Source organism: Equus caballus, chromosome 5 (assembly GCF_041296265.1).
Source record: "Equus caballus isolate H_3958 breed thoroughbred chromosome 5, TB-T2T, whole genome shotgun sequence".
Taxonomy (NCBI): Eukaryota; Metazoa; Chordata; class Mammalia; order Perissodactyla; family Equidae; genus Equus; species Equus caballus.
The window spans coordinates 89,487,201-89,514,965 of NC_091688.1; the positions used below are offsets into that span (position 1 = coordinate 89,487,201).

Below are 27,765 nucleotides of genomic sequence, written 5' to 3' on the forward strand. Positions count from 1 at the left end.
TTCTGCATGCGTTATTCTACCAATCCCCCACATCCAAACACCAGGACATTGAACCATGAGTTTCTTGATTCACTGACCATATATTGCTCAGTAATGCCACTCTGTCGCACGACCTTAAGGGCCACCATTGCATAGATTGCAATGTGATTCTCTATGGAGCAACGTTCATGTTGCGTTCTCTGTTAATGATGAACCCTAGACAGTAAACTATGTGGCCCTCTTTTTGGTCACCTCATAACATAGAAGTACTTTGTCTTCAGTAATTATCTGTGTATTTTAATTGATCTGTTAATAAAGACCATGGTAATAAATGAGGCAGGAAGAAACACCATGTGAACTTTCTCAAGCTATGTGACTACTCATAGCTTCAGAAAGATCACATGGTGTTTCTAACTTGTAAAATGAAGATAATGATGCCAACCCTACACAACAGGCTATGGTAAAAACAAGATAAAATTTTTATAAGAAGTATCCATGCTTTAAAAATTAAAAAAGAAAAATACACAATAATTGGAGGACAATTTTATGACTCTCTTATTTTTACCTTTTGCATTAAAAATTAAATCAAAAATCTAATTTTAAAACCATGATTTGTACAGCCAAAAATTGTATGCAAGGGAATGTATGTGTGGCCAATATATTGTGTGCGTATGTAAATGTGTGTATGTGTGTATATATACATACGTATATAAATATCTATTTAGGCATAGATCCTAATTTTTTAAATATTGGTGAAGATGTGACAGCTTGTTTAATTACAGCAAGATATGATTATAATATGTGTGCATGTTGCTTCATGGAATTTGTTAGAAGTACACCCTGCTAGAAAAAGTTTAACTGTTGCTGAGCAAGGTCTCGCCACCCAATGCACACAGAAGCTAACACCATGGCACACCAGCTTTTGAGGAAAGAAAGGCTTTGTTCAAGGTCAACATGCAAGGAGATAGGATGCCAAGCTCTCCAATCTGTCTCACCCATCCAGGGGTGTAGAGTTGCAGGGATTAGAGAGGGGCTGCCTGGTATGCAAGGACAGGCAGGATGAGTTTCAATTGGCAGGTCAAAATTTTCTCTTCTGCACATGCTCCTGGCTGGTTTGCAGCCCCTGAGAAATAGCTTTAACATTGTGCTGTTAAGATGGGGTCAGTTATGGCAGGTTACCGCAAAAGTACAGTAACAAGGGTAAAGTTGTTATACAGATTTAAGGCATTGCCTTCTTCAGTGATAAGAGTTTCTAAAGATTGAGTGTCATCCTCCTCTTCATGGCACAGAGAGGGAGACACCCTTACAAATGGAGATTTCCCTTATAAATGTAAGTTTCCCTTACACAAGTAAGCTTCTGCTAGGTTTGCAGAGCTCCTCCTGCATTGGCTGTTTCTTAATAATCACCGGCTCAAAATAGCCCTTATGCCAAACAGGCATATTCTGGGGTGGCAAATTCTGTTCCTGGTTTTATGGTTACATAACTAAAATAAAATAAAGTATGGACTATTTTAAAGAAAAACAGTAGAAATTTAATAGAATAAATAGTATTAATTTTCCAGAATAAAGACAAAATGTAAATGAATCTTCAAATTTAAAGAATTAGTGATGACTTTGTTATGCCTGGCCTCAAATGGGGGATAAAATTGCTTTCACAGCTTTCTCTGAGCAAATCTGGGAAGACTTGTACCCCGGAGAAGATGTTTCTGTAGAACAACTAGCAGTAGCTTTCATTTTTACATGGAATCCTTGCATTTCTTCTGTAGAGTAAATGATATTTGCTTGTTTTTATGAATGGAGCCCTGGGGCACGTCTGGTTTGGGATTATAATGTGAAATGCCTTTAAAACAATATGTAAATGAGTAAGAACTGAATTAGTTCAGCACTGGTGGCTTTTTCTACCCCTAGGTGTGTGGTTTCAAAGGAAGATGCAAGCTTTCAATCTACTCTGATAAATGTCAACTACTTAGATTTTTGAGCAGCAATATTTTCTGCATTGATCAACTGAAAGTACTTCCTCAAGTGTTGACTCATTAATATTAAGAATCTCTTAGAATTCTGAAGCATGAACCAGCGACCCCACTGATTCTATCTACAAATCAGTACATTTAGAGTGTTAAGATTATAACTATACATGAAAAGGCCTAGCCATGCTTTTGAAAGACTGAGCTGTACAAGAAAGAGGCTTCTAAATCTTTGCAAAGCAAGCTGCAAACTGAAGATAATTTCCATAATTTATTTCTTTCTCCAATATTTTTAATCTTTAACGCTGAATTCTTTCAAATAAAACTGTGCAAGTGATTAGATTCAAGTATACAAATACAAAGAAGAGTTTGTGAAAATAATTTAACTTTTAAGTAGAAATTGAAGTTTTCCATAGACATGTTCAGTTTTGAAGAATAGCATGTGCTTGATTGAGGCAAACACTAATTAAGCCATGTCCAAATAAGGCGCTTTCCTTAAAAAATGAGAGCTTTCATTTGAATTTCAATCACAGCTCTTGTAACTGAGTGCTTCTACATTGCTAGTCTTTTCCACTTCTTAGATTTGCCCAGAATTTCACTCAGATTTTTGTAGCAGCCTCCTCTACATGTTCTTTCTGTGTCGACAGTCTCTTAATTCCCTTTCACCAGGAAATACCGATTACAACCTACTCAAAAATGAATTCCTCGCATAACCTTTACAAGATGGACCATGTCTACATATTTATTATTGTGATGTATTCACATTACTTTTTTAATGTTACAGATTGCCCAAGCTTGAAAGAAATGCAAATATTACAAGACTATGTAAAGTAAAAAGTGAACATTTCATCTCACACTTAAATCCTCAATGACTACCCTTTTTCTTAATATTTACTGTATACCCTTTGGGACCTTTGTATGCATACACACACACATATGCATATATGTATACATATATATAAATTTAAGCAAAAAATTTGATTACAAATTCAAATAACCTGAATTATTTATAATTTGCAATATAATATATTCACTCTTCCTGTTAAATTATACAACTCTATCAGTTTTTTATCATTGCATGAGTATGCTCTAATTTATTTAACCACTTCCTTATTGATGAACATTTAATTTGTTTCCAACATTTCTTTATTACAAATAAAACTGTGCAGAGAATCCTTGTTCCCGTGTAGTTACTAAATCTATTATATAAAATCGTTAGGAAGTGCCTCTTGGAAACGCGAGTAGAGGCAGATTGTTAAATTTGCAAAATGCCTCCAAAACATTTACTTCAACTGATACTTCCATCAACAATATATAGAATGCTCTTTTTCGGACATTTTTGCCAACACTGGATATTATTATCTATCGTGGTGTCTAACTAGCTAAGTTGGAATCTATAAACCAAAATGAAGGATTATGATAGACCAAGGTTCTGCCGCAGTGGCACCATTAACACTTTGGACCTAATCTTTGTTGTGGGGCCTGTCCTGTGTATTATAGGGAGCTTAGTAGCATCTCTGGCTTCTACTTGACAGATGCCAGTTGCACCACCACCTAGTTATGACAACCAAAATGTCTCCAGACACAACCAAGGGTCCCATGGGAAATAATATCCTCAGTTCTTTTCATTGGGAACCACTGGTCTAGACTTGGATATTAAGTATCTTGTATAGGAGTACATTTTGCAGCTTTCTTTAGATGGTATAAATATAAGAAAGGAAATTAAAACCATGGTTTGGGCAATGTCCTTTAGATAACCCCGTTGAAGCTATATTAGAAATACCACCCATTATAAATTTTAAATATTGTGGATAACAGAATCAACATTTTAATTACATGTTTTAATTCAATGGCATCATATTTGTTAGATGCATTTTTTAGTGACCTCTGTAGTTCAAGGCACTTTCATATTCTAACCTTTCCTCCGTATTATGCATTAATAAGCATTTCAGTGCCTGTAACATTTAGCTACTTTTTTCATATTATTCTGACCTTCTTGAAACTATAGGTAGCTGGAATTTTAAAAAGTGGAGTTAAAAAAAACAACGTAAATAATACATTTGTAGTTTTCAATGTATTTCTATACATGGGAGTTATATTCTTACTGGAAATACCTTCACAGATAATCTCCTCGGGACTCGTACTAGAAAATTTCTTAAAAATTGAATACCTTTACAGAAATCAGACATCTCAAAAAATATTGAAAAACAAATCCCGTGGGTCTCTCAACCAATTAGAAATACCTGGCTAAAGTGAAGTTCATCACTGCTATCTTCTTATAAATGTAGCTTCACAGTGAGAGATGTCACTTAATGATATGGTGAAAGGGAAACACGACAGATGTTGGTAGAGAAGGACAGTCATCAGAATTATTATCTCTTTACATTTCTATAGTCTTTTCATCTTTCCAAAACTCTTTTAACATCTCTTTTAATTTTCGCAAAAGCTTTGTTAATATATCAAAATAAAAACAATAGCATTTAGTAAGAGACAATGTTTTACTAGACTTTCACTAGATCTAGTAACTATATAACTAGATTTGTCTGTTGATAAGAGCCTATGAGGGTTCTGTTATTAACAACTTGTTAAAGAAGTGTAGGTCTGGCTACACTAAAGCAAATTATGTACATTCTTAGGTAGGTAACAGATAAAATCTTCAAGCTTCTCTCACTAAGAATTCATAAAAGTTCTCAAACTTGACTATGAACACGGGAAATGTTCTGATCATTCTGATACTTCTGATCATCCTCTGAGTGTGACACACTGCCCTTGCCCAAGCTGGTCTGCGACGAGAGGGAGTCCTTCTCTGAATCAGTCTTTATCAGCGTTAGCAGAGCTCTTCTTCAACACACCTGAAAATATTTAATCTTCCCTACAAGTATCCCTCTGTCCCCTTCAGTATTCTCTGCAAAGTATGAACTACTCATTCTGAGAGAATGGACTATCTGTGTGGCTCTGTCTTGATTTCTGTTCCTCATATGAAAATGTTGTGTCTAGTTTTAGGGCTTCTCAAGAAACATTGAAAATTTCTTCTGATGAAAAAAAAAACATGCTTCCTGATGGTATCTGATCAAACAGAGAGCCCAAGTTGTTGAGTGTTAGGGCACAGCCTTTGGTTATTCAAGTTAATTCACACTTATTTGGGTAAGAGCCACCACTTCATCTGTATTTTAAATATTCGGAAACTAAAGGCCTTTATAGAGCTTAAGCAATTTCCTCAGGATCACCCAGCTGCTGAGTGGTGGGAGGCAAGCTCCTGCTTTCTGAATTCACATTCTGTTCTGTTTCACTGCTGCACATCCTTTCATCTTTCCATGCGCCAGAGTGAAGGGAGTAGATCTTTGTTAGGTCCGTGAAAAAGTTGTTCCTATCTCCTAGATTCCACAAATGGTTTCAGGGTGAGTGGTGAGAGACCTAGCAACTGCAGAGTTTCTAAAACTAATTTATAAACTTTCAATTCTTTATTTTACTTAGTGAAGATATCAAAATAAATGACCTTCCATCTTGCTGAAAATGAGAGGAATCCTGTTTACTATAAATATTTCTTCCCCCACTTTGTATTGCTTTATCTAAATACTTGCCTAGAATATTCAACAATTAACCAAAATATCCTACCTAAAATCCTGACTATATTAGACTATAGATCAATATGTGGAATACAGATAGTCTGGATATTTATTGTTCTTTTAATTGATTTTCATCAATAAGTAATTTCCAATGTTGTGTATGCCATCTAATTGCTCAAATTCCTTTTTTTATTTTCTCTCATCAAAAAAAAGCTGAAAGGTGAATTTAGTGCTTCACTCATTTTTAACTCTCTTTAATTTCACTCTTTTAATTAGCAAAATTATTTTCTTTAGGAAAAGACGTGTTCTTTTGGATTCTTTGAAAAATCCATATGATTTTCTTTAACTAGTATTTCTCTATCAGTATAGGTAGTATTAAATCAAAATAAAAATGCAACTAATGTGAAAAGAAAAAATCTGGGAAAAAATAGGTACAACACTTCAAATATTTTTAGAATAGGTTAAAACTTTATTAAGCATCAAAGCCTCAATAAGGTTGTGCTAGGAACTGAGGGGTCATAAATGGAGAGATTATCAGGTTGACATATGTAAACAAACAACTCTAAGACAACACACTACTAAGCTTGAGGTAGGATTTTGGAAAAGCAAATCTGAACATCTCTTCAGCTCCTGTTTACATCTTTCTTGGCTTCACATTGCTCTTGGGGTCAAGTCTAAAACCTTTATCAAAGTCTGTGATCAAGGTGCCATGTTAGTTTACCATCAAAATGATCTTTTCAGCAGTAAAAATGAGTAATAAAAATGCTTCAAATTGGTTTCATTATATTGGTGGACCTATAAAACAGCTCTATTCAAACATCTGGGTTCAAGGGGTTATTTTCCCCCACAAGGTAACAATTATTTGGAATATAGCACCACGTGCCTGACAACGACGGCCATTTTGAATCCTTTTTCCACTACCCTCTGATAGGTATGTGAAGGAGGTAGCTGTCCCTAACGCCTGTGCCTGAGCGCTGAGAGGAAGGTGATGCTTACACTGCTCTGGATGGGGTCTGGAAGGAGAGGCAGGATATTGCTGGTTGTCTTCCATGTTTAAGCACGTGGGAAAGAATGGGTATTGCACATGTGACTCTCACACAGTGCCCAGGAGACACGGCAGAAGCTGGAAGGGGAGCTTAGCAAACCTATCTAAGCTTATCTCAGATGTAAACAAATAAGAAACTCAGATAAATGCTAAACGGAATAGAACACTGGGCAACAGGCAAAAAATACTGGGCCTGGCAAACAGGGGTAAAGTGGACACTTGAGCCAGAAGGCACTGCATGTTCTGGCCCCTGTCTGCAACTCAGACTCATCTCACATGACTCTCCCATGGGCTTTTGTGCTTGAATCAGCTGCTTTACAGTTTCTCAGAGGTTCTCTGTACCTTCCCATCTCAGCCCCTCTGCGCTACAACACTCCCTATCACTTCCCTCTGGCCGTCCCTTCATCTGGCTAACTCTCATTTGTCTTTTGGATATCAATGCAAACATCACTTTCTGACTCACTGGCCTATAATATATCTTTTTGTTATATGCCTTCATAGAAGCCCCCTTTTTTTTCTGAATACTTTCCTCCATTTATAATTACACATGTGTTAGTATGAGTGACTGATTTGTAACTGATTCATACCTGTCTCCTCCAGAAGACTGTGAGCTCTTTTGAGAGTAAAATCTTCTGGATTTTCTCCCGCTGTATTACCCTTGAGGTTTACCAGGTAGTAATCACTCAAGTGATACTATTGGATGAATAAATAAATGATGTGCTAAACATAGTAGTTAGTAAAAAATGTTAATTCCTTTCTACTAAAGGAAATTTCAAGAAGTCATCATCACCATGGAAATGGGATTATTTTGAGAAGAATTCACAGAAGAGATAACGCCTGAAGCATTCCTTATAGCCTATCACTGTTACTTTATTTCCTTTCTCCTTAGGAATGATTGCTGTATCTATCTACATCAATCTATCTATCGATGGCATACTTTCACTAGGAACTTTAACATTTCTTACACTTAACTGAATAAAATGAGGTCCTGGCCAAATAATGTCAGAGGTTTTCAAAAGTGATATGATTGGTAAAAAGTACACACCATAGGTCCTTTCTGTGCCCTGGGTTTATAGTATGTACATGGAGGATAATGATGCCAACTCCGTATTACAGAGCTACTGTAAAAAAAGAAATAAAATTAAAAAAATAAAAGCATCCTTTAAGAGTTAAAAAAAGAAAATGTTTAATAATTTGGGACAATCGTCTCTCTTCTTCTACTTTTACCTTTTAAATTGGCAATGATTTTAGATACATCTTTGAATTTAAGAGCCTCATGCTCTATCAACTGAGCTAGTCAGGCGATCATCATCTTCAAATTTAATTGTGCAAGATCTAGCTTAGATGCTCAGTAATAGTCAAATGATTTATGTAAGTTTGCGTAAAGTTTTTTCATTCTCACTAACCTCTATCCTCATTTTATACAGAAAATATATACAAAGAACATTTTTCCTTATATCTTAACAAAACAGAGTTCATCACTCAGGTTTCATTGTCACATTTAATTGCAAAATTGTTGTAAATACTCCACAACTAGAGTTTTTCTCCTTCATCTTTTTTCCTTTTCTGGTATCTTCCTATGGCTTATAACCATCTACAGTTAAAACCAGCTATAAAAATAAGCCCATGAAATTCACTTACACCCACGGAGGTCACTTTATCCTTCATGTTTATAAATTTCTAGTTCTCTCCACCTTTTAACTCTGTTTTGGAGACTAGTAAATTATTTTCTCAAACATAGAAAAAATATTCAGTTATTAAAATGTTCCTAAAGGAAACATGTTAAAAATATGAAGTGTGAATATTTTTTAATGCCTAAGATGATTAAATATTGGGATGGGATTTTAGCCATAATAAAATAGAGCAATTATTTAGCTATTACTTCAGGGGATGTGGGAAGATATTTTCCTAATGAGGCAGTATTCTGCCTACTTGTTGACTGAGACTTTTGCTGTGGCCTACCTGTGTGCCCAAGTCTGTGATTAAGGCATATACATCATAAAATCCAAGGGTCTGTGGTTTCTGTTAGATGCAAAACATCGCATATATCCCAAGGTATCCATAAAATAAAGGAGGTAAAACTTCATCTTTTTCCTCCACTCAGAGTCACTCCTAGAGGGTCATTATGTTTTGGTAATTTATAATGTATCTCTCAGTTTCCATTGGTATAGCTATCCATAAATAATAGATTTCTAATGAGGTATTATTTTGTCAAAATCTGCAAACTTTGAGACAAAACAAAAAATATAATTTTAAAAATGTTTAATCAATGTAATGGTTGAGTGCTCCTTTAATAGGCCATTAAGGATACCTGGGACTTGGGTATACCATCCTTCATCATTCTATTCATTCAACAAATGTTTATTAAGCATCTTTTATATGCCAGACATTGTTCTAGGCCTTGGGAATACACCATGAATAAAAGAGGAAAAAGTTCTCACCCATAATGAGATTCTAGAGCAGGAGTCAGCAATGACCACAGCCTGTTTCTGTAAATAAAGTTTTATTGGGATGCAGTCACATTCATTTGCATGTTGTCTAAGGCTGCTTTAAAGGTATGGCAAAGTTGAGTATTTGTGATAGAGAGCATACGACCCTCAAAAACTAAACTATTTTCTATCTGGCCCTTTTCCCCAAAAAGTTTCCTGACCCCTGTGCTACACTAGAGTGTTATAAGAAAAGATAGTTATCCTCTCCCATAAAATGTTACAGAATATCATACTGGATTCATGAAGAATATGTTTCTTATATTTAAGGTATCTGATAATTTTACCTTCTTGAACATAACCAAGTTTTTGATCTGGAAATTTTAATTCTACCCTAACGGGAGTTTCAACAAAGATAAGAAATCATTTATATGAACAATAAATACTTGAGTTATTGTCGAATTATATATATTTAAGTATTTGTTTTGCTGACATTAGCTTAGGGGAAAGTCCTGAAAGTGGAAAAAGACCTCCTATTTTCTGTTGAGGTTGTATTACCCAAAATAAAAACTGACAGATATAAGTTCTGATATTTTAAGGTGCTATTTATAGATCCAATGAGACTATATCACAAAATAATGCTTATCTAGTTGTTGAATAAATATATATTTATCACTGGGCCTTTCAAAATTGAGACAATTTGGAAGAACATACTTCTATATCAATGTCATAACCATTAGGGATAATAATTGATATTTGTTGAGAACTTATATGTTGAGCACTATTATAAGTACTTTACACTAATTATGTAATTTAATACACGCAAGTGTAAGTGCTAATGTTATCCATATTTTACACACAAGCAAAGCGAAATATGAAGAGTTAAATAAATTGCTCAGTTAGCACGTGTCAGAGCTGGAATTTGAGTCCTTGAAGTGTGGCTCTAGAGTCTATTTATTCTATTTATTCTGAAGATGCATCTGTTGCTTTTTTGAAACTGTCAAATCATATAAGGCGGTGCTCTCCAAACTTTTTTAACTAAAGAGCCCAAGAGTAAAAGATGTACCTCAATAAATGTATGTTTACATCTTGAAAAATTATATACACTTACTAGTTTACTGTTTTATGTGCATTACATTATACAATATACAATGCACATTATAAATCACGCTGAAAATATGAATTTAAAAGATTAAAGATGAAATAACAGTATTTAAATTTGTTCAATATGATCCTCACTAAAATATTATTAGTGTTTTTTTTAAAAAATGAAACATTGATTACACTTTTAATCGGCAATCCAAAGGTATAGATCTAAGTTGAGTTTAATACTTGGTTTTAATGGTTATCAGGCTGAAACCTCACAAAGATACATTAAATCTATACTTAGTGTGACTAAGTTTAAATTTTTATTTAAAAAATAGGAAACACTGTAATTATAAGGTATTTCATAGATACAGATACACAGTTATACACCACAGCACAACATTTCAGTCAATGACGGATCACATATACGACAGCGATCCCATATTAGCACCATATAGCCCAGGTGTGGTAGGCTAGGCTTGTGTAAGGACACTCTATGATGTTCACACAATGATGAAATCGCCTAACAATGCATTTCTCAGAAAATATCCCCGTCATTAATCAATGCATGACTGTGTATAATTAGCATTAGAAAACTAATTATTTAGTGTTCTCTATTAGTTTTCTATTGCTGTCGTAACAAATTATCCCAAAGTTAGTGGCTTAAAACAACACTTGTCTGTTAGCTCACAGTTTTGTAGGTGGGAAGCCTGAGTACAGAGTGGCTCAGCTGGTTCCCCTGCTTAGAATCTCACTGGGCTAAAATCACGGCTTCGGCCATCCTGGAGGCTCTGGGTGAGAACTTACTTCTGTTCTTGTCCAGGTCTTTGGCCAAATTCAGTTTTACGCAGTTGATTTCTTTGCTAGCTGTCAGACAGGGTCAGTCTCAGCTTGCAGAGAGGCCTCCCACATTTCCTGACTCATGGCCCCCTTTGTCTTCCATTCTCTCTGATCTCATGTCTCCTGCGTCTCTTCTGGTGCATCTCTCTGCTGAATCTCTTCTGCTTTTCTCTTTTATTTTTAAGGGCTCACATGTTTACATTGGGTCCAACAGGGTAATCCTGGATAACTTCCGTATCTTAAAGTCCGTAACCTTAATTCCATCTGTGAAATCCCTTTTGCCATATTCACGAGTTCCAGACATGAGGGTGTGGACTTTTTTTGGAGGCAAGATGTTATTCTGCTTACCACCTATCCCAATTTTTCTAATATTCCATGTGATTAGCATTATAAGGCAATTAAAGGGGTGATTCCAGTTGAGAAATAATAAAAAAAGAAAATCAGGCAAAAGACAAAATTCCAACTACTTGATTCCAAACTAGCTAGTAGACAATTTCTTTAAATTAATAGATCATATCTTTTCATTTTAAAGCTTAAATTGAAAACTACTTAGCTGTCTCTGCAGTGGTCTAGGGATTGAGAATGAGTCACTGTTTTTCTTTATGGCCTCTCTGCAGGCGGGTAGAAACCTACCCTTTGTCCGCGGCAGAAGCAAGTCTGCCGTAGGGCAATTAATTTAAAGGTAATAAAACTATTTGAAAGGACATAGCAGTTGTGATCATGACACATTCTTAAATGAACCAGATTCCATTTGATATATATGAAAAATTAAAGCGTGGGTCTCAAAGTGCTGTTAAGAGAAATTTTCTCATTCTTTTTGGTATGATCTGACATTAGCATGTAGATGGCTTCATCAATTATTGAGACAAAGACTAAGAAAGGAAAAATGACTGATTGGGACGCTTCATTTTGAAGTCTGAATAGGAAGCCCTTGGGTTGAATGTACCTGTAGGTCTAAATCTTTCAGAATTAGTTCCCACTCTCTCGCTAGCTCATCTATTTAAATCTCTTGTTTAAAAAAAAATAAGGCACTTAAAAATGTTTAACACGCTCTGTCAAACATCAGAACATGTGTGCCAAACTTTGAAGTCACTACATATGTCAATGGAGTTAAGAAACATATCTGTGTAGATAAATATTCCTTAAGATGAAGCAAGAAGAATGATTTTAAATTTAAAATATTACTGTCTCTTAAGGGTTAAGTTTTCATGACTTTGAATAATTTTTTTCTCCACAGCTATTTTCCTTCTTGTCTGTATTCTAAAGTGCAGCAAGGAATTTCAGAGTTCTTATGCTTACATCTAATGTCCTTGTCTTGTTTATTCCTAGAAAAGTATTAGGGACTCCTGGTTGACAAACTAAAAATGTTTTTTTAAAAATTGAGATAAAAATGATAATGAATGACTTTGTTCATTTGCAAGTCATTAATTAGCCCCTGTGCTTTTGTGGCACTCACATTTAGAGATAAATAATAAGGGGACCACAGCTGATAAAACTAGCGCATATCGGTAAACACTAATGAGCAAAAGTGTGAGTCATTTTAAAGACAGCATTTTCTTAATTAAGGTTGATATTAGTGATTTTTCTTATGTTTCAAATAATTACTCAAGTATTCAAGTCACTTATCTTTGATGTAGTCATTGCCTGTAAACACAGTTTTCATGGTATTTTTCCAACTATTTAACCTATAATGCAAGTATTTTCTCTATCTATCCTCAAAGTCATTACTTCATGAATAATTGCAAACTATTTCTTATTATCAGAAATACTTTTTAATTCTATATAATCTTGTTTTCAGCTTTGGTTTTTGTCTCCTCTCAGACTGTTCATACTTATTTCATAAAAGATTTCCTCCCAGAAGATACTTTTCCATATTGTCTAAAATGCATAGAGTTTCAACTTAATTTCCACCTCTAAGTAAGTAAAGTCATGTGCCTTTAGGTGATACTGATTCTTTATTTATATTTATGAATAAAGAGAGAATGCAGACAGTGTAAAAGGAGCAAATGCAGTTTTTTCCATTTATCCAGAATTTGCTAAATCTTATAATATGACATTGGATTAGGCTCTGAGTTTTGTTAAAGAAAAAAATTATTCTGACACTTGTTAAAATGGTAAGGAAGACTTTATTCGGGACTATGGTGATGTGTCAAGTCTGTTGCAATTGGGGAGAGAGATTCAGCTCAACTCTGAATATAATGAAGACAGCTGGGGATTTATACCCAAGTAACAGGTTGTGTGTGGGGACAGGGGGTTGGTGGATGGAAAGTGACTAAGAGGAGCCATCCAGAGTAGGGAGGATTCTTGCTAAACTTACTTTAACAGGATTCTTGCTGAAAGGCAGGCCAGGATGAGCAGATATCAAGGGTGAGGGATGAGGATTTGACTAGATATTGAGAAGCATCAGATAGCAAGAGTGGAAAGATCTTCTCTAAGCTGACTTAGCAGGACTCTCACTCAAACAAGACACTGCAAGGATGGACGCTGAAGCCCAAGGTCAAGGCCCAGATGAGAAGCGGGTTCAGAGGAAGCTGACTAAAGTTTCATCCAGGAGTGTCTGTGAGTTTTCTAGTGACTAAGGCAAACGAAGGATACTGAAATTGCCTGGTCCAAAACAGAATACCATCTTTCTCTACATTTCCAGAGAATTGAACTGAGCTCTGGTTTTATCACCTGAGTTTCAGTTTTTCATGAGACTATGCTGGGAGGCAGGATGTAGATAAGGAGCATTTACACAGAGGTAGTGAGAGAATGAGCCATGGGAATATCTGAGGGCGCAGCAAGCTCCACTGCCCTGAGACGTGCTTGCTGTGCCGGGAGGACAGAGAATCCAACGTGAGTGGAGTGAAATGATCAAAGGCTAGAGAAGTAGGACTCGAGGGAAGAAGTATTATCATTTCAGACCGTAGAGGCCGCTGTGAGATTGTCAGGTTTAACTCTGAGTGAGATAGGAAGCCATTGGAGGGTTCTGAACAGAGAAATGGTCTGACTCACATTTTAAAGGGATCAATCTGATGCTGCAATGAGAGTAGATTGTAGGAAGACAAGGACGGGAGCAGGGAGACAATGAGGGGGCTTTCGCAGTCACCCAGGAGGGTCATGATGGCAGCCTCTTCCAGGATAGGAGCTGTGAAGATGGTAAGTTGTGGTCATATTCTGAATATGTTTTGAAGGTAGGGGCGAAGGATTTGCTGATGAATAAGGCTGGTCTTCTAAAAGGATGAGATCACTTTTTTTCTTTTTTTGAGGTGGGGAAGATTGCAACAAAAATAGATTCTTTACGGGGAGAATAGCAGCTTGGTTTTTGACATTTTTAACTCACGATGCCTATTAGACTTCCTGGTGGAGAACTCAGATAGGGCCCAAGGATAGTATATTGATCCACTGAGTCTGATCACCTAGGAAATGAGAGTACACAGGTGCACTGACTGAGATCCGAAGTAGGCACTTACTTTCTCTGGGCTGCCCTCCTTTGACTCTACTGGTCATTCAAGATTGGCTTAGAAATCATACGTTAGAATGTCATCACCTGTACTGCTCTGCTCTGCATACCACTGCATGGCACTCACTGAACAGTGTTGCACTTGCCTGTTGATGGCTCGTCTCGTCCATTAGGCTGTCAGTTCCTTGAGGAAAAGGTTTACAGTACACAAGTGATTCTTCTGTGAAAGCATAGATAAAAAAAATCTGCTAGTGTATTATAATTCATCAGGTTCTGGTTTAAATGTTAAGTCTTAAGAGAGATATCTCCCAAACCTTCATTGTAATCCACCCCCATATTGTCTCTCCTAACACTCTAACTCTGTGACTTCATAGTGTTTATCACAGTTTTCAGATTTATAAGTATTTGTGTGATTATTCACTATCTATTTTCTTAATAAGCTTATGAGAACAAAGGACAATGTCCATTTTGTTCATTAGTGCGTACCCAGCCCTTACCACTATACCAGACACTGAACAGACCCTTCATAAAATGTGTAGAATAAAGGCAAATAAAAAGCTCCATATAAGTGTATCATCAATGACTGTGGATAATACAATCAATTATTTGTGATTGTTTTCATTACATAAAACCATTATACCTTTTGATAAAAATGTTTTAATCTGTTTTCTCTTACAATTGGGAAAATTTGAGTTTATGGAATACGAATTAGTCTCCTACTTGTCCAGCAGCACCTGGTTTTTATAAGTATGTAAACATCTTCCCCTTGTGCAGAAAAAATGTACTTTCCAGAACTGGATCGCCCGTAGGGACTGTTCCTTTTCCACACTTCACTATTTTAGCATATGGTACAGAAGAGCGTGTTTAAAATGTATATGCTCTCTGAGAAACCAGAGCAGTATGAGAAACTGTTTTTCAAATCTGTTTAAGAAAAAAACTTTAATAAGTATTGTACATCACTTAATGTGTAAAAATTATGGATTTGAGAATAATTTTTTTATCATTTAAAGTTATTTTATCTTATAACTCTTCTTTTGTTGAGATAACAAGTTCAACATAGATACCTCATAAAAATCCTTTGAAGATTTTCAAACCAATGATGTTTTGATTACTATTATTTATACTAACCAAATTTTAATACTTTTTATTATTTAAAAATATGCATATATTTATAAAATGTAATACAACTGTTGTTTCCAAATTTATTTAAAGAAGCTATAGCTATAAGAAACCTAGAAAATACTAAGCATCCCTCTTTCAGAAGTAGTAAAAATGATTTATAAAATTAAATATTATTAAATTGTCACTTCAGTTAGTCATTTGAGGACACCATAGGGTGAAACTGTCAACTAAATCAATTTAAATACACTTCATCTCCCCTCTTGCTGAAGTCTTTTCTTTGTATGGAAGCATTACTGTAATTAGAATTAATTAATCATATAATTAGAAGTAATGGACATTTGGAAGGAGGAAGAAGGGACTAGACTCTTATCTAAGATTTTCTCTCAAGAACTTCTCCATGGAGAAGTAACAACATGAAATTATCTGACCCATTATTTTATGCTGCTTTTTATAATACTAATTAGTAAATTTCATTTTGAGAAGCTATATAAAACTCCTTATGATATGCAAAAGCAGAATTTTTTATAACTATAAGCTTTTGAAATACTAGTATAAGAATTAGCTGAAAATTAAAATATTGCACTCTGTTATTGTTCTTACTAAATAAATGGCTTTTGAAAAATCTGCTTTCATTAATGAAATATAGTCAACAAAGGATTAATCTGTAGATGATGTCTATAATATTTAATATTTTAAATTATTAGTATGCTCATATTAAAATAAATATACATTTAAAATATGCCGCTCAGTTAGTTCTCTGATGCTGCAAATATGACTTACAGGTTTCCAAAAATATAGGAAAAGGAAAAGAAAGAAGAAGAAACTTTCATAATGCAGTCACTTTTAAAGGGGTGAAAATTCTGTGTTTTCTATTTAGCCCATATTAGGAAATATAAATAAAATAATGATAAATGTTTATCAATAATATGTATATGCCTTCAAATAAACATTTATTTTATTGATTAATATTTTGAAAGTTTATGAGGTTAAATCTGAGGAAAGGAAATCTCACTATAAATTTTAGGAGAGAGAACTAGAGGAACCATACAAAAGGAAACACACTCAGACATTTTCTAGCAATAGAAGCTGAGGGTGTTTTGTCGAGTTTTTACATTTCCTTTTGATATCTCTTTTCCAGTTTAAATTTTTAAAGAGTTGACAGAATTATCACTAACACTTCTGCTCAGAGAAACAGCATACAATTTAATGAACAAAAATTTAATTTCCCAAGTGTTCTTAAAGTTTTTGAAACCAAAACTTATCTTAATATGTATATTAATCATCTTATTGGCAGCAGATGATACTCATCAATCTGTAGATGTGATCGTAACATCTGAAGAAGGTTCTTGAACAGGTTGCTCAAGACAATCTGGCAAATTGTACTAACTACCATTTGTACTAACAATTTTCAGTGATATTGTAAAGATCAACCACAGATTTGTGTGCCTAAGTGTCCCAGAGTGTTTGTACTTTGTAATATACATCAAAATGTCATGAGTTTCTATTTATTTGAAATCTTTATTTGTTTATTTCCTTTGTATGTATCCAATTTACTATGAAAATTACCTCTTCTTTGAAACTCATTTATTTTCTCAGGTTAATCTCTTGGCTTTTGGATTTATCATATACAAAGTTTTTCGTCACACCGCAGGGGTGAAACCAGGAGTTAGTTGTTATGAGAACATAAGGTAAATGCTTCTGTAAGTCTACTTTCTGTAGTAATGGAAAGCTTTAGTAACTTAAAGTGCAAATAACTTTTTGGAAGGACAATTTTGTAAATGATTTTTTCACACTTTCTTCTGCCATATTTAAAATACTTATTGTTAAATAGCACTTAATAAGACCATAAACACCACAGATTAAATAGGAACCAAGCAATCTTTTCAAACACAGTTCCCTTTGAAAGAAAAGATGATGACTGTATTTTAAGGGAAAAGGAGGCCTTCATGATTTTCCTTTGCAAAACATTTCTCAGAGGTTAATATCTGTGTTTCTTTCTTGTGATTTCTAGTTTGCATGCTCCCACAATTTTTCCTTCAACCTCCTCTCTTTAAAACTGATTTATTGAGACCTTGAAAATGGTTTGTTCAGGAAAAACTGAAATTACTATTGGGAACATTAGAAATAACTAACATTTGTGTTGCCTGGGAACACTCCTGTAGTTTCAATACCTTGCACAAGATTTATAGTTTGGATTTAGCTAATGCTTGATCGATTACTTTCTTTTACTCTTCACCATTCATAGTTTCATGTACTGTGCTGGTTTTAATAAAGTTGAAAATGACTCATTTTCTGAGGTACATTGCTAAAACATCTTCTGCAGTAAAGAATGATTGGACCAAGAATGAATGAGAAAATAATCATTAGTTGCTTCATTTTCAAAGCAATGTCCTCAGTGAACAGAGCTGAATGTTGTTTTACCAAAAGTCATAGGCAATAAGTTAAAAATATGTAACAGTGAGTATGTGTGTGTATTTTTTTTAATTTTTAAGAAATCGGTATTTCTGACATGAATTTATTTTGAGGTAACTATTGCAAAGCAAAACAAAAAGATCTAATTTTATATCTTACGCTTTCATCTCTACCAACCCTAAAAGGAAAGCAGAAGCGTTCTTTGATGTCATGCTCATGTGCTGACCCAATTCACCTGGGATACTTTTCAAGGTTTCTTACGAAAACTACTTCCCAGTAGTTATATGTCTTACCTTCGAGAATTACTACAACGTTAGATTTGAAATCAAAGCATACACACTGCAGTACACGAGAGAAAAATATTTTTAGATTAAGAAAATTCCTTGAAAAGTGCCGTCCGTATTTTAATATGCTGCCTTGACTTGGGAAGCACATCCCTGCCACAGTGCAGCACCCTACCCTCAAGGCTGTCCCATGGAACTGGAGCACAGTTTGTCAGTTTCAAAATCATTATCGGTCTTTGCAAAAGATTTCTTGGCTATCCCAAAAACTCATTTCCCATATAATTTGAGGAATTTGGAGATGTGTTGAATATATATAGCCTTCTTAACTGACAGATTTCAAATGTATTCTAGGTCGTGTGCCAGAGGAGCCCTTGCTCTTCTGTTCCTTCTAGGCACCACCTGGATCTTTGGGGTTCTTCATGTTGTGCATGCATCCGTGGTGACAGCTTACCTCTTCACCGTCAGCAATGCCTTCCAGGGGATGTTCATTTTCTTATTCCTGTGTGTTTTATCTAGAAAGGTAAGCAATTTGCTATTTTGGTCAACTCTATGGTATATTCACATAGCATCAGTTACCAAATTGATAAAAATTCTTCTTCTCATAGATTTATGACTCCTGCCTTTATTACCTAAATGCAGTACATTTTAGCATCGAGATAATCAGAACACGTAGCTGATCACAGGGAAATATACTTTTAAAAACTTGCTATTAGGAATGTAAATGTAGTTTGTGTTCACTTGAGCATATTCTGACAGATAATCAGAAAACAATAATAGTTTAGAAAACCAAATACAACAACTTAATGTGATTTCAAAATAATTTGATGTGGTTGTTGCAATTACATTTAACATGCCTTCCTTTCTTATTCTTTTTTTCAGATCCAAGAAGAATATTATAGATTGTTCAAAAATGTCCCGTGTTGTTTTGGATGTTTAAGGTAAACAGAGAGAACTATGGATAAATATGCTACACAAAAATAAAAAGACCGTGCTGTGGATGGCCAAAATATAAAAATGACTCAAATCATCCAATGGTTAATTACTAGATAATCAAATATTTTAAATCGGTTTCTCCGTTTACAGTGTAGGACCTGTAGATAGTAAGAGGTAAAAGTATGTACCATATAGCCATAGTATGCTTTCCCGCGGGACTTTAGTTACGTGATGTCAAAAATAGTATTGCAGATATTCAGAAAGTAATTGGTTTCTCAGGAGTGATATCACCGCACCCAAGGAAAGATTTTCTTTCTAACACAAGAAATATGTGAATGTCCTGAAGGAAACCACTGGCTTGATATTTTTGTGACTCATGTTGCTTTTGAAACTAGGCCCCTGTCACCTTGATAATGAGCTCTCTTACAGAAGGTGGAACATGAGAGAACGAAGGGGCAGAATATAAAACAGTAGAAAGGGAATGGCTGTTTTAACCATGAAATGTATTTTGAGTAACTTTGTTCTTTTGTAAACGAGGTGAGAAAATTATAGAGATAAAGAATTGAGTAAACACGTCTTACCATTTTGTCACTTGTTCTGAACTTAAATTCCCACTAAAACTACTTAGACTTGTGCTTGCTATATGCATTTTCTTTTCTAATATTCTAAAAAAACAGAAAACTTCACAAAAGGAAAAACCAAACATTTCTGTTCTATTTTTAGGTTAACATTAGAATGACGTATATATTGTTGCTATACTTATTTCACAGATTGTGACTTCAAATGCTTGATCAGTAATACATAAATGTGTCAAAAAATAATATTGTTCATGCCTGTAAATGTAAAAATGGTGTATATAAAGCTATTCTATCACCTTTCAATGTAGTGAAAAATACAGTATCTCATTAGACTAGTATATTTGAGTTCTTTATTTTTTTTAATTTTAGAAATATTGTAATTCACTTTTCTATATTCCCTTTTAACTTACTATTTTTAAAAGGGCATTGTAAATATGAAAGTATTCATCAAGTGAATTGCTATTTTTTCTGTTCAGAAAAGTACACATTTAAAAATGTTATTTATAACAAAGAAATGGCTGAGAACTGTAGAAATTTTCACAGTGAGTCTATTCTCTGACAGTTTTCTACTATCTATTAAAGCGTAGCTGCTTAAATGGATGGCTTCTATCTATCCTCAAATCTCATTAAAATTTAGAAGCAGTGATTTTATTTCAAAAATATGTAATTGTTCTGCACCTCCATGTAAAAGTATGCTAATACACTAAAGGTTGTGATTTTAAATTAATTTCTTCAGCTGTTAAAATGAAGCCTGTCAAATCTTGCTCTAACAAATAAAATGTTATCTAAATGATACTGCTATGGCTGTGCTGAGTTGCTTTCTCAAGAAGGATGAGCTACCTGCCGATACACCTTATGTTTTAGAGGATCCGTGATAATAACTTTTCATTATATCTTCTGATCTCATATGGTAAGCCTGTGACCTATGATTATCGTTGTCATTATAAGACAGTGTTGTAGGAATGTAATGTTGAAAAACCAATCTGTTTCATTAATGGAGTCAAGATGATGTGTGGTAGGCATAATAATGGCCCTCTCAAAATGTCCACGCCCTAATCTTCAGATCTGTGACTATGTTAGTTACAACGAGAGATTATCCTGGATTATCCAGCGAGGCCCAGTGTAATCACAAGGGGATCTTTATAAGTGGAAGAGGGAGTATGTCAGAGTGATGCAGCATGGGACATACTCAAACCAGCCATTGCTGGCTTTGAAGACAGAAACAGTCCACAAGCCAAGGAATACAGGCAGACTCTAGGAGCTGAAAAAGGCAAGAAGATTGATTCTCCAGTAGAGCCTCTAGAAGGAAATTAGTCCCGCTGATCGCTTTATTTTAGCCCAGGGAAATCCATTTCAGACTTCCAGCCTCCAGAACAGAAAGAGAAGAATTGCATGTTGTTTTAAGCCACCAAGTTACTTGATAATTTGTTACAGATTTATTGACAATTTTTTGCTAATTTGTTATTTCAGCCACAGGGAACTAATACTATGGAAATACGTATGTACTCACATCTTTAGAGATAAGCAGTTGTTCACATCATTAGGGCAAACCTTAATTCCAGGGTCCTGTGGTCATCAACCCTCCTGTAGATATCGTTGGATAAAGCCTGTATTCTTTAGCATGAGATTTCAGACCTTGTCATAGCTGCTTACCTCCCTGGTTTTCACTTTTGTCCTATATAAGTTTCTTCAGGCACACCTAAGCTGTTTATCTTTCCCAAAATTTCCCATGGTTTACCAAAGTCCCTATTTCTGGAATTTCCTCCTAGGTACCATGATTGCTCCTATAAACAGCTACTTATTCCTAATGTACCTTTCTCTATGAAGCCATCCTTGACTCAAACAAGGAGTTAATAACTCCCACCTTGTGCCACCACTCCATCTAGTACTTAACCTATTTTAACATTTCACAGTGTATTGCAATTATTTAGCCCAAGCTCAGGACATTTATTGTACCCAGTTTTTTCTTCCTTTAAAGAAAGTATCTTTTCTCTTTTTTGTTTCCTGCATCAATGTTACTGCCTTGTGACCACACGTGTGTACGATAAGAGGGTCTGGACCTTCTGAACAGTCTGGCTTTTGCCTTTAGCTTTAGGTCTCCCGTACTGGAAGTCCATTGGGCAAGCCAGCTTTCTCAAGCAAAGCTCCTCCGAGCTTGTCTGGAACTGTCATGCAGTCCGTGGGAAGACATGGTCCAGCCATCTCAAATTGGTGAAGGGGAGCAGGCCGAGGAACTAGGCCACCAGTGTAGCTTTGAGCTCATACAATGGCGTCAATTCAGTTTTTCCAGGAAAGACCTTCATTGGGGATTTGTAAGGAGCTTGCCTAACTACGAATAAAGAAGTGCTTCATTTTTCCACTTGCCTGTTATTCTTCTCCTACTTCCTCATTTGATAGTGAGTGGGGTAGACTTAGGGATTTTAGACTCAATCTCCTCAGCCTCTAAAATGTATCATAAACTCATCGATAAATGTTAATTTACAAATCCTTCTTCATAAACAAATGGGCATGTGAAGGGTTGTAAGATCTCAACAGATTCAATCAGAGAACTCAGTACTTTAAGTTTGGCCTCAAACGATGAGATGAGTGGTCACCAAAGAAGTATAAGATAAATTCCTTGACTATGAAAACTTGCTATTATCTAGAGGCACCTTAATCCCCTAATAAAAAATATCTGTTGGTTGATTGAGTACACCGTGGTTAGGAAAAATATATTTACACAGAATACAACAATTAGAGAAAGTATAAGAAGGTCTATAAGCAAATGCTCCACAATCTGCATACTAGGCGTAATGAACAAATTGGACATATTAATTTGATGATGACATCATTTCTTTAGTCCTTTTCAATTCAATGCCACCCCCTAAAATCAAAGAGTAAGTCTGCATTTCTTAATTTTCTACATATCCAACCTAACTAATTGTACTCATCTTACAAAATTTGAGCCTTTTCTATGTATTATTATTATTCTCTAATTTCTTCTACAGGAAATCTTTGAGGAAAGCGTGAATTATGGATTCAGTATGGATCCAGAAAGAGTACTCATTGTTCAGATTTTTCCTCTACCTGAAATGTCTTCCGTCATGCAGATTCTACCCACCGTTCAAGACCTCCCACCATGAAGCCTGTCTGATCAATTTGGTCCTTATTAATTTCCCCCAATCACTACAACTATAGCACTTACAGAGGGTACAAAATGACATCCCACTTAATAGGGGTCATTGTGAAGTCATCATGCAATGTCCAAACTTAGAACTTTTAGGTTTTAGATTATAGATATGAGAGAAATAAAGACGGCATTTAAAGGGGAAAAAAACGATTTCTTCCTGAAAGTTGATACGTATGCAACTCTATCCTCATTTTTCAATGTGAAAAGTGCTCAGTGTCACTCAGCTAGGAAACTGCACAGTTGGTGTTCAGACTGAAAGCCCCTGCTCTTTCTGCTTCCGCTTGTGAACTCTGAGGAGCTTGCTCAGACTCTCAGGAAGTTAAATGACTGGATTCATACCCAAACTTTCGGCCTCTAAGTCTAGTGTGTGTTCCATTGTTCCATAGCTATAAACTCCTATAGCATAAGGACAATATTCCTGTTTACAATTACATTCTCTTGGAGGTGGAGGAGCCATGACATGCCTTTCCCCTCCCCCCCCCCCCCGAGGAAGATTAGCCCTCTGCTAACATCTATGCCAATCTTCCCCTACTTTATATGTGGGTTGCTGCCCCAGCATGGCTGATGAGTGGCAGAAGTCTGCACCCAGGATCCAAACCTTGGTCGCCAAAGCATAGCATGTCAAACTTAACCACCATGCCCCAGGGCCAGCCCCATGACATGCTTTTTTAGCATAGCATTATAGCGTATCTTTCCTTTGTGCATATGCAATTTGAAATAAGTGTGTATCATATGTTTTACAGTGAAGCGTTTTTCTTCTTTTCTCTTTGCTTCCCTATCCTTTCCCTATTTATTTCTATTGCCCATCCCCACTCACACCCTCAACCAGGCAATTCATTTTAACTACATGCTATATATTCTTCTATATTTTTCTTTCTGTTCATATCATCATATTCAAAACATTAATATGAGATCACTTTATAAAAACGTCTCTGTTACCTACTTTTTTCACTTGGAAAGCTAATGTGTATAGCTCATTCATTCTTTTTATTGACTGAATAATATTCCATATTCAGGATGCCCATAAATTGCACAGCTGGTATGCAATCTGGACAAATGCAGTAATCCATTAGAAGACTTCAATATCTTTCAGAAATAACATTCTCCCCACCATGTGTCTTGGTTTTGTTGTTGAAAACACCAAATGCCAACAGTTACTTTTTATCCTATGAGAGATATAGACCCAGGTTGATAAGCCAAAACATCATAACCCTTTCAATCATGTAGAGATTGCTCATTATTTCTTGTAAGCATTCAGTGAAAACTATACCAGGGATTTGAGATCTGCAAAGCTCCTTGAGCATTTTCATTTAAGTGAAAGGATTTGAATTATTTACCTTAGATGGAAGGCTTGAACAAGCTTTAAGATCAATAGGCAATCTGAAAGTACAGACCATTTTACTTGGTATTTCATTCAGACCTCACACATCATAGATTTGTATGTTAGTTATGATTTACAGAAAATGAGAGGGTTGGTTGAGCGGCGCTGGATCTCTTCCAGCGCCAACATACCATAATTCTAATACCAACCCCCCACTTTGAGGCATTGTAAATAATAAAATCTATAAAGTATATTACAATTTTATGCATTCAAAACTAAGGGAAAAAATAATAGGTTGCTTTCAAAATTGTCCTTAAGAAATGTGGTTTCATTCCCTATTGGGCTGCAATTTGCCATATATCATCATCCAAGGGCCAGGCTGCTCAACCTGAAAATGATTATTTCTTTCTTTTCCTTAACGTATCAGAAGTGGATCTAAAAGAACCTCCAGTATGCAGCGGGGTTAATTATCCTGGCAGTCAGTTAAGCTGTGGAAGTTTTAGGTGATAAGAACAGAGCCCTAAAAAGGACCCCCTGCCTCTGTTCCCTGCTGTGAAGAAAGAACCATGTGCTCCCACCGCTGCAAACATTGTTCAAATTACCCTACATTCCCTTGGAGTTTCTGCGCATCCTGCCTCCTGGAGAGCGGCACTGTTCCAGTGAGTTCATTTATTCTGTCACTTCAGCCCACTTGGCAATCATGACAACTACATCTTTCACTCAATCTAATGCAGGAGGCTTTTCTGCAAGACCTTATGTGACCCAAGTAAAGAAAGTAATTATTCAAAACAACATTGCTTCTTGTTCCTCAAGTGCCGCCAACTCCTCTGCAGAACCACCTAAATGCCCCCTGATTTGATCTTCCCACTCAGATCAATTTCTCAGATTTTCCTAAAGGAATGTGTAAATAAACAGCCACCTCTCACATTTTACAACTTGACTTTCAAGGGGCAGTGCCGTGTAGGAGATACAAGCACAAATTCTGCAGTCAGACGGCCTGGGCTAGAATCCCATTTCTACATCTAGCAAGATATGTGATCATGGGCAAATTATGGCCGTGTTCCTCAGTTTCTCAAATAGGAAATGAAGATAACAGTATCTGCATTATAACGTTGTGAGAAATAAATCACTTGACATATGGAAGATAATTAGCACAGTGCTTAGCACATAACAAGTGACATCAAAGTATTAGCTGTTATTATTATAACCTGGGTGACCAACAATTGACTGTACACCTACTAGGTGCCAGTGACTGTTCTAGGTGGGTGGTGAAATGCACTGGTAAAAATCAAACTAATAAAAAATAGACACGAATGTCTTATATAGGGTCAGAATTTCCACTTATTGATTTGTTGGCAAGTTGTTTCTGAAACAGGCGAGGAAACAGTAAAAATAAAAATCAGTGATGAGAAAGCCAAATTCAAAGTTTACTTTCTCTGTTTTATATAACGTCCCAGTTTACTTCCTCTACCTCCATCCCACCCCGTTCAAAACCTCTGACCTCAAATTTCATTGCCACCCATTGTGGAGCTGGTAGGATGTCAGAGAGAATTCAAATGTTCCACGCTGTTGACATGCTCTTTGGATTGGGGTTCCAGTCCAGGCCCCACACAGCTCTGTGCATGTAAAATCTGTGCCCCTGCAGGGCTAATGTCCTACAATTTAATTTAAATGGCTTTCTTGTACAAAGGTGCATTGATATATTTTTATTTTAATATAAATACTATTAGCATTTACATGAGCTTGAAAAATGTAATCCCTTCTTTAAATAGTGCATATAAGCAAAGATAATTTGGTATTCGCAGCTTTCTAAAAATTCAAGCAAAGATAATTTGATATTTTTGGCTTTCCATATATTCCTATAAATGAGAGAGAAATTTATATGGCGTGATTTGAGTACTTCATATTCTTCATTCAGGACATTTTGTGGTCATTTCATTTGCTCTTACCTATTGTAAAACCATAGAAACCATGCTCCTTGATTTCTTTAAAGGCAAAAGCAAATGAGCTATTTTAACACGAGAAAAAAAATACAGGAATCTTCAGTAGGAAGAAAGAAATATTCTTTAATAAATGTCTGTTACTCACATGTAAAATACATTTGGTTTTACCTATTATTTGTGCTATTTACATGTTCAGCATTGTTTCCGGAACAATAAGATATATTTGTTATTATGTAAAGGTAATTTCTAGTTTCCATATTTAGTAAACTAGATATTGCAAATTTTTGAGATAAATGAACTAGGAATTCTATTTGTTACTAATTTAGGAATTCAGACGTTTTGTTATATCTGTCACCCTCATCTGCATACCTCATCATTCTGATAAAGAATGCCTCAGAGGTCTGAAACGTAGTTCTTTATTCTTCTATCTGCTAAATTATAAGACACATTTGGCATTGTGTGATTTTTTTTTTAGATTTGCACGCATAGCTTGCATAAGCTGAATAATTCTACACAGCCATTTTCTTCTACTTTTTGGGACAAGTAGAATAGGAAACTCTCTCTTGCTCACCAAATCTCTATTTTCTTGAGACCAGGAGTATAATGTTGTTTCTTAGTATCCCTCTATTTTCTTTATAAAACTCAGAAAAGGTAAGTGGATTAATACATAGTTTTTGACTTGGCCATGATGTGAATTTTAAACACAAAGAATTATGTATACCCAGACTTCTTACAAAATGAGTTTAAGGCACTTTACAAAGATGGGTGGAAGATAAACTAGATAGTACAAATGCAAAGTGCATACAAGAGTTGAGTCAAAGGGGGTTGGTATTAGAATTATGGTATGTTGGCGCTGGAAGAGATCCAGTGCCGCTCAACCAACCCTCTCATTTTCTGTAAATCATAACTAACATACAAAGGAAATACAAGAGTACAGCCATTAAATGGAGGTAAAAATGTAGCAAAACATGAGTACTTCACTCATTCAAGTCCTGTCCTGTTATGTTGCTGTGTAACCACACCACTCCAAAACGTAATGCCTTAAAACCTCAGTTCTTATTGTTTCTCACATTTCTGTCGGTTGATTGGGCCAGTAGGATATCTCTTACTCAGGGTTTCTCATGAAGCTGCAGTCAGCTGTGTACTGGGGCTGCAGCCAAATGACAAAGCTGTCCGCTGCAATCTCAACAGGGGCTGCCGGAGAAGCACCTTTTCATGATCTCTTCATGTCATTTGGGTTTCACAGCATGGATTCTGGGGTCCTTGAGGGAGCATCTCAAAAGCAAGCATTCCAAGAGGCCCCGGGCGAGGCTGAAAGGCTTCTTACTACCTCCCCTCTGAAGTCATACACTTTCCTTCTGCCAAAGCCGTCAGTCACAAAGCCCACCCAGATTTAAGGGGTCGGAGAAATAGATCCCCCTTTTAATGGAGGAATGACAAGGTCACATTGCATAAGAACATGTGGAAACAGGAAGTATTATTGAGGTCATTTTGGGAAAATACGGTCGGCCATAAGTTTTATGCTCTTCCTAATGTCTATATATCACAATAATATCCTTACATTAGACAAAGCAATGAATTTCATAGGACTGTTTCCTAAAGTGTCCTTGAGTATAAGCCAATGAAATCACACCAAAGAACAATTCAGTAAAAGC

The 27,765-nt window shown here is 35.7% G+C and overlaps 1 protein-coding gene across 3 annotated transcripts in view; it reads left to right on the plus strand.

Annotated features, from left to right (window-relative positions):
* ADGRL4 (adhesion G protein-coupled receptor L4) overlaps positions 1 to 20,472 on the plus strand; it is a 106,953-nt gene extending 86,481 nt beyond the window's left edge. Inside the window, exons 14-16 of one of the 3 annotated variants that reach the window (XM_005610471.4) lie at positions 17,067 to 17,158; positions 18,518 to 18,686; positions 19,046 to 20,472. In XM_005610471.4, the coding sequence (XP_005610528.1) occupies positions 17,067 to 17,158; positions 18,518 to 18,686; positions 19,046 to 19,108 (324 nt within the window). In that variant the 3' untranslated portion in view covers positions 19,109 to 20,472. Of the gene's footprint in view, positions 1 to 1,887; positions 3,117 to 17,066; positions 17,159 to 18,517; positions 18,687 to 19,045 lie in introns of those variants that run through there. The other 2 variants (XM_070267470.1, XM_070267471.1) reach the window with 2 other exon arrangements.
* The last annotated feature ends 7,293 nt before the right edge of the window (positions 20,473 to 27,765 follow it).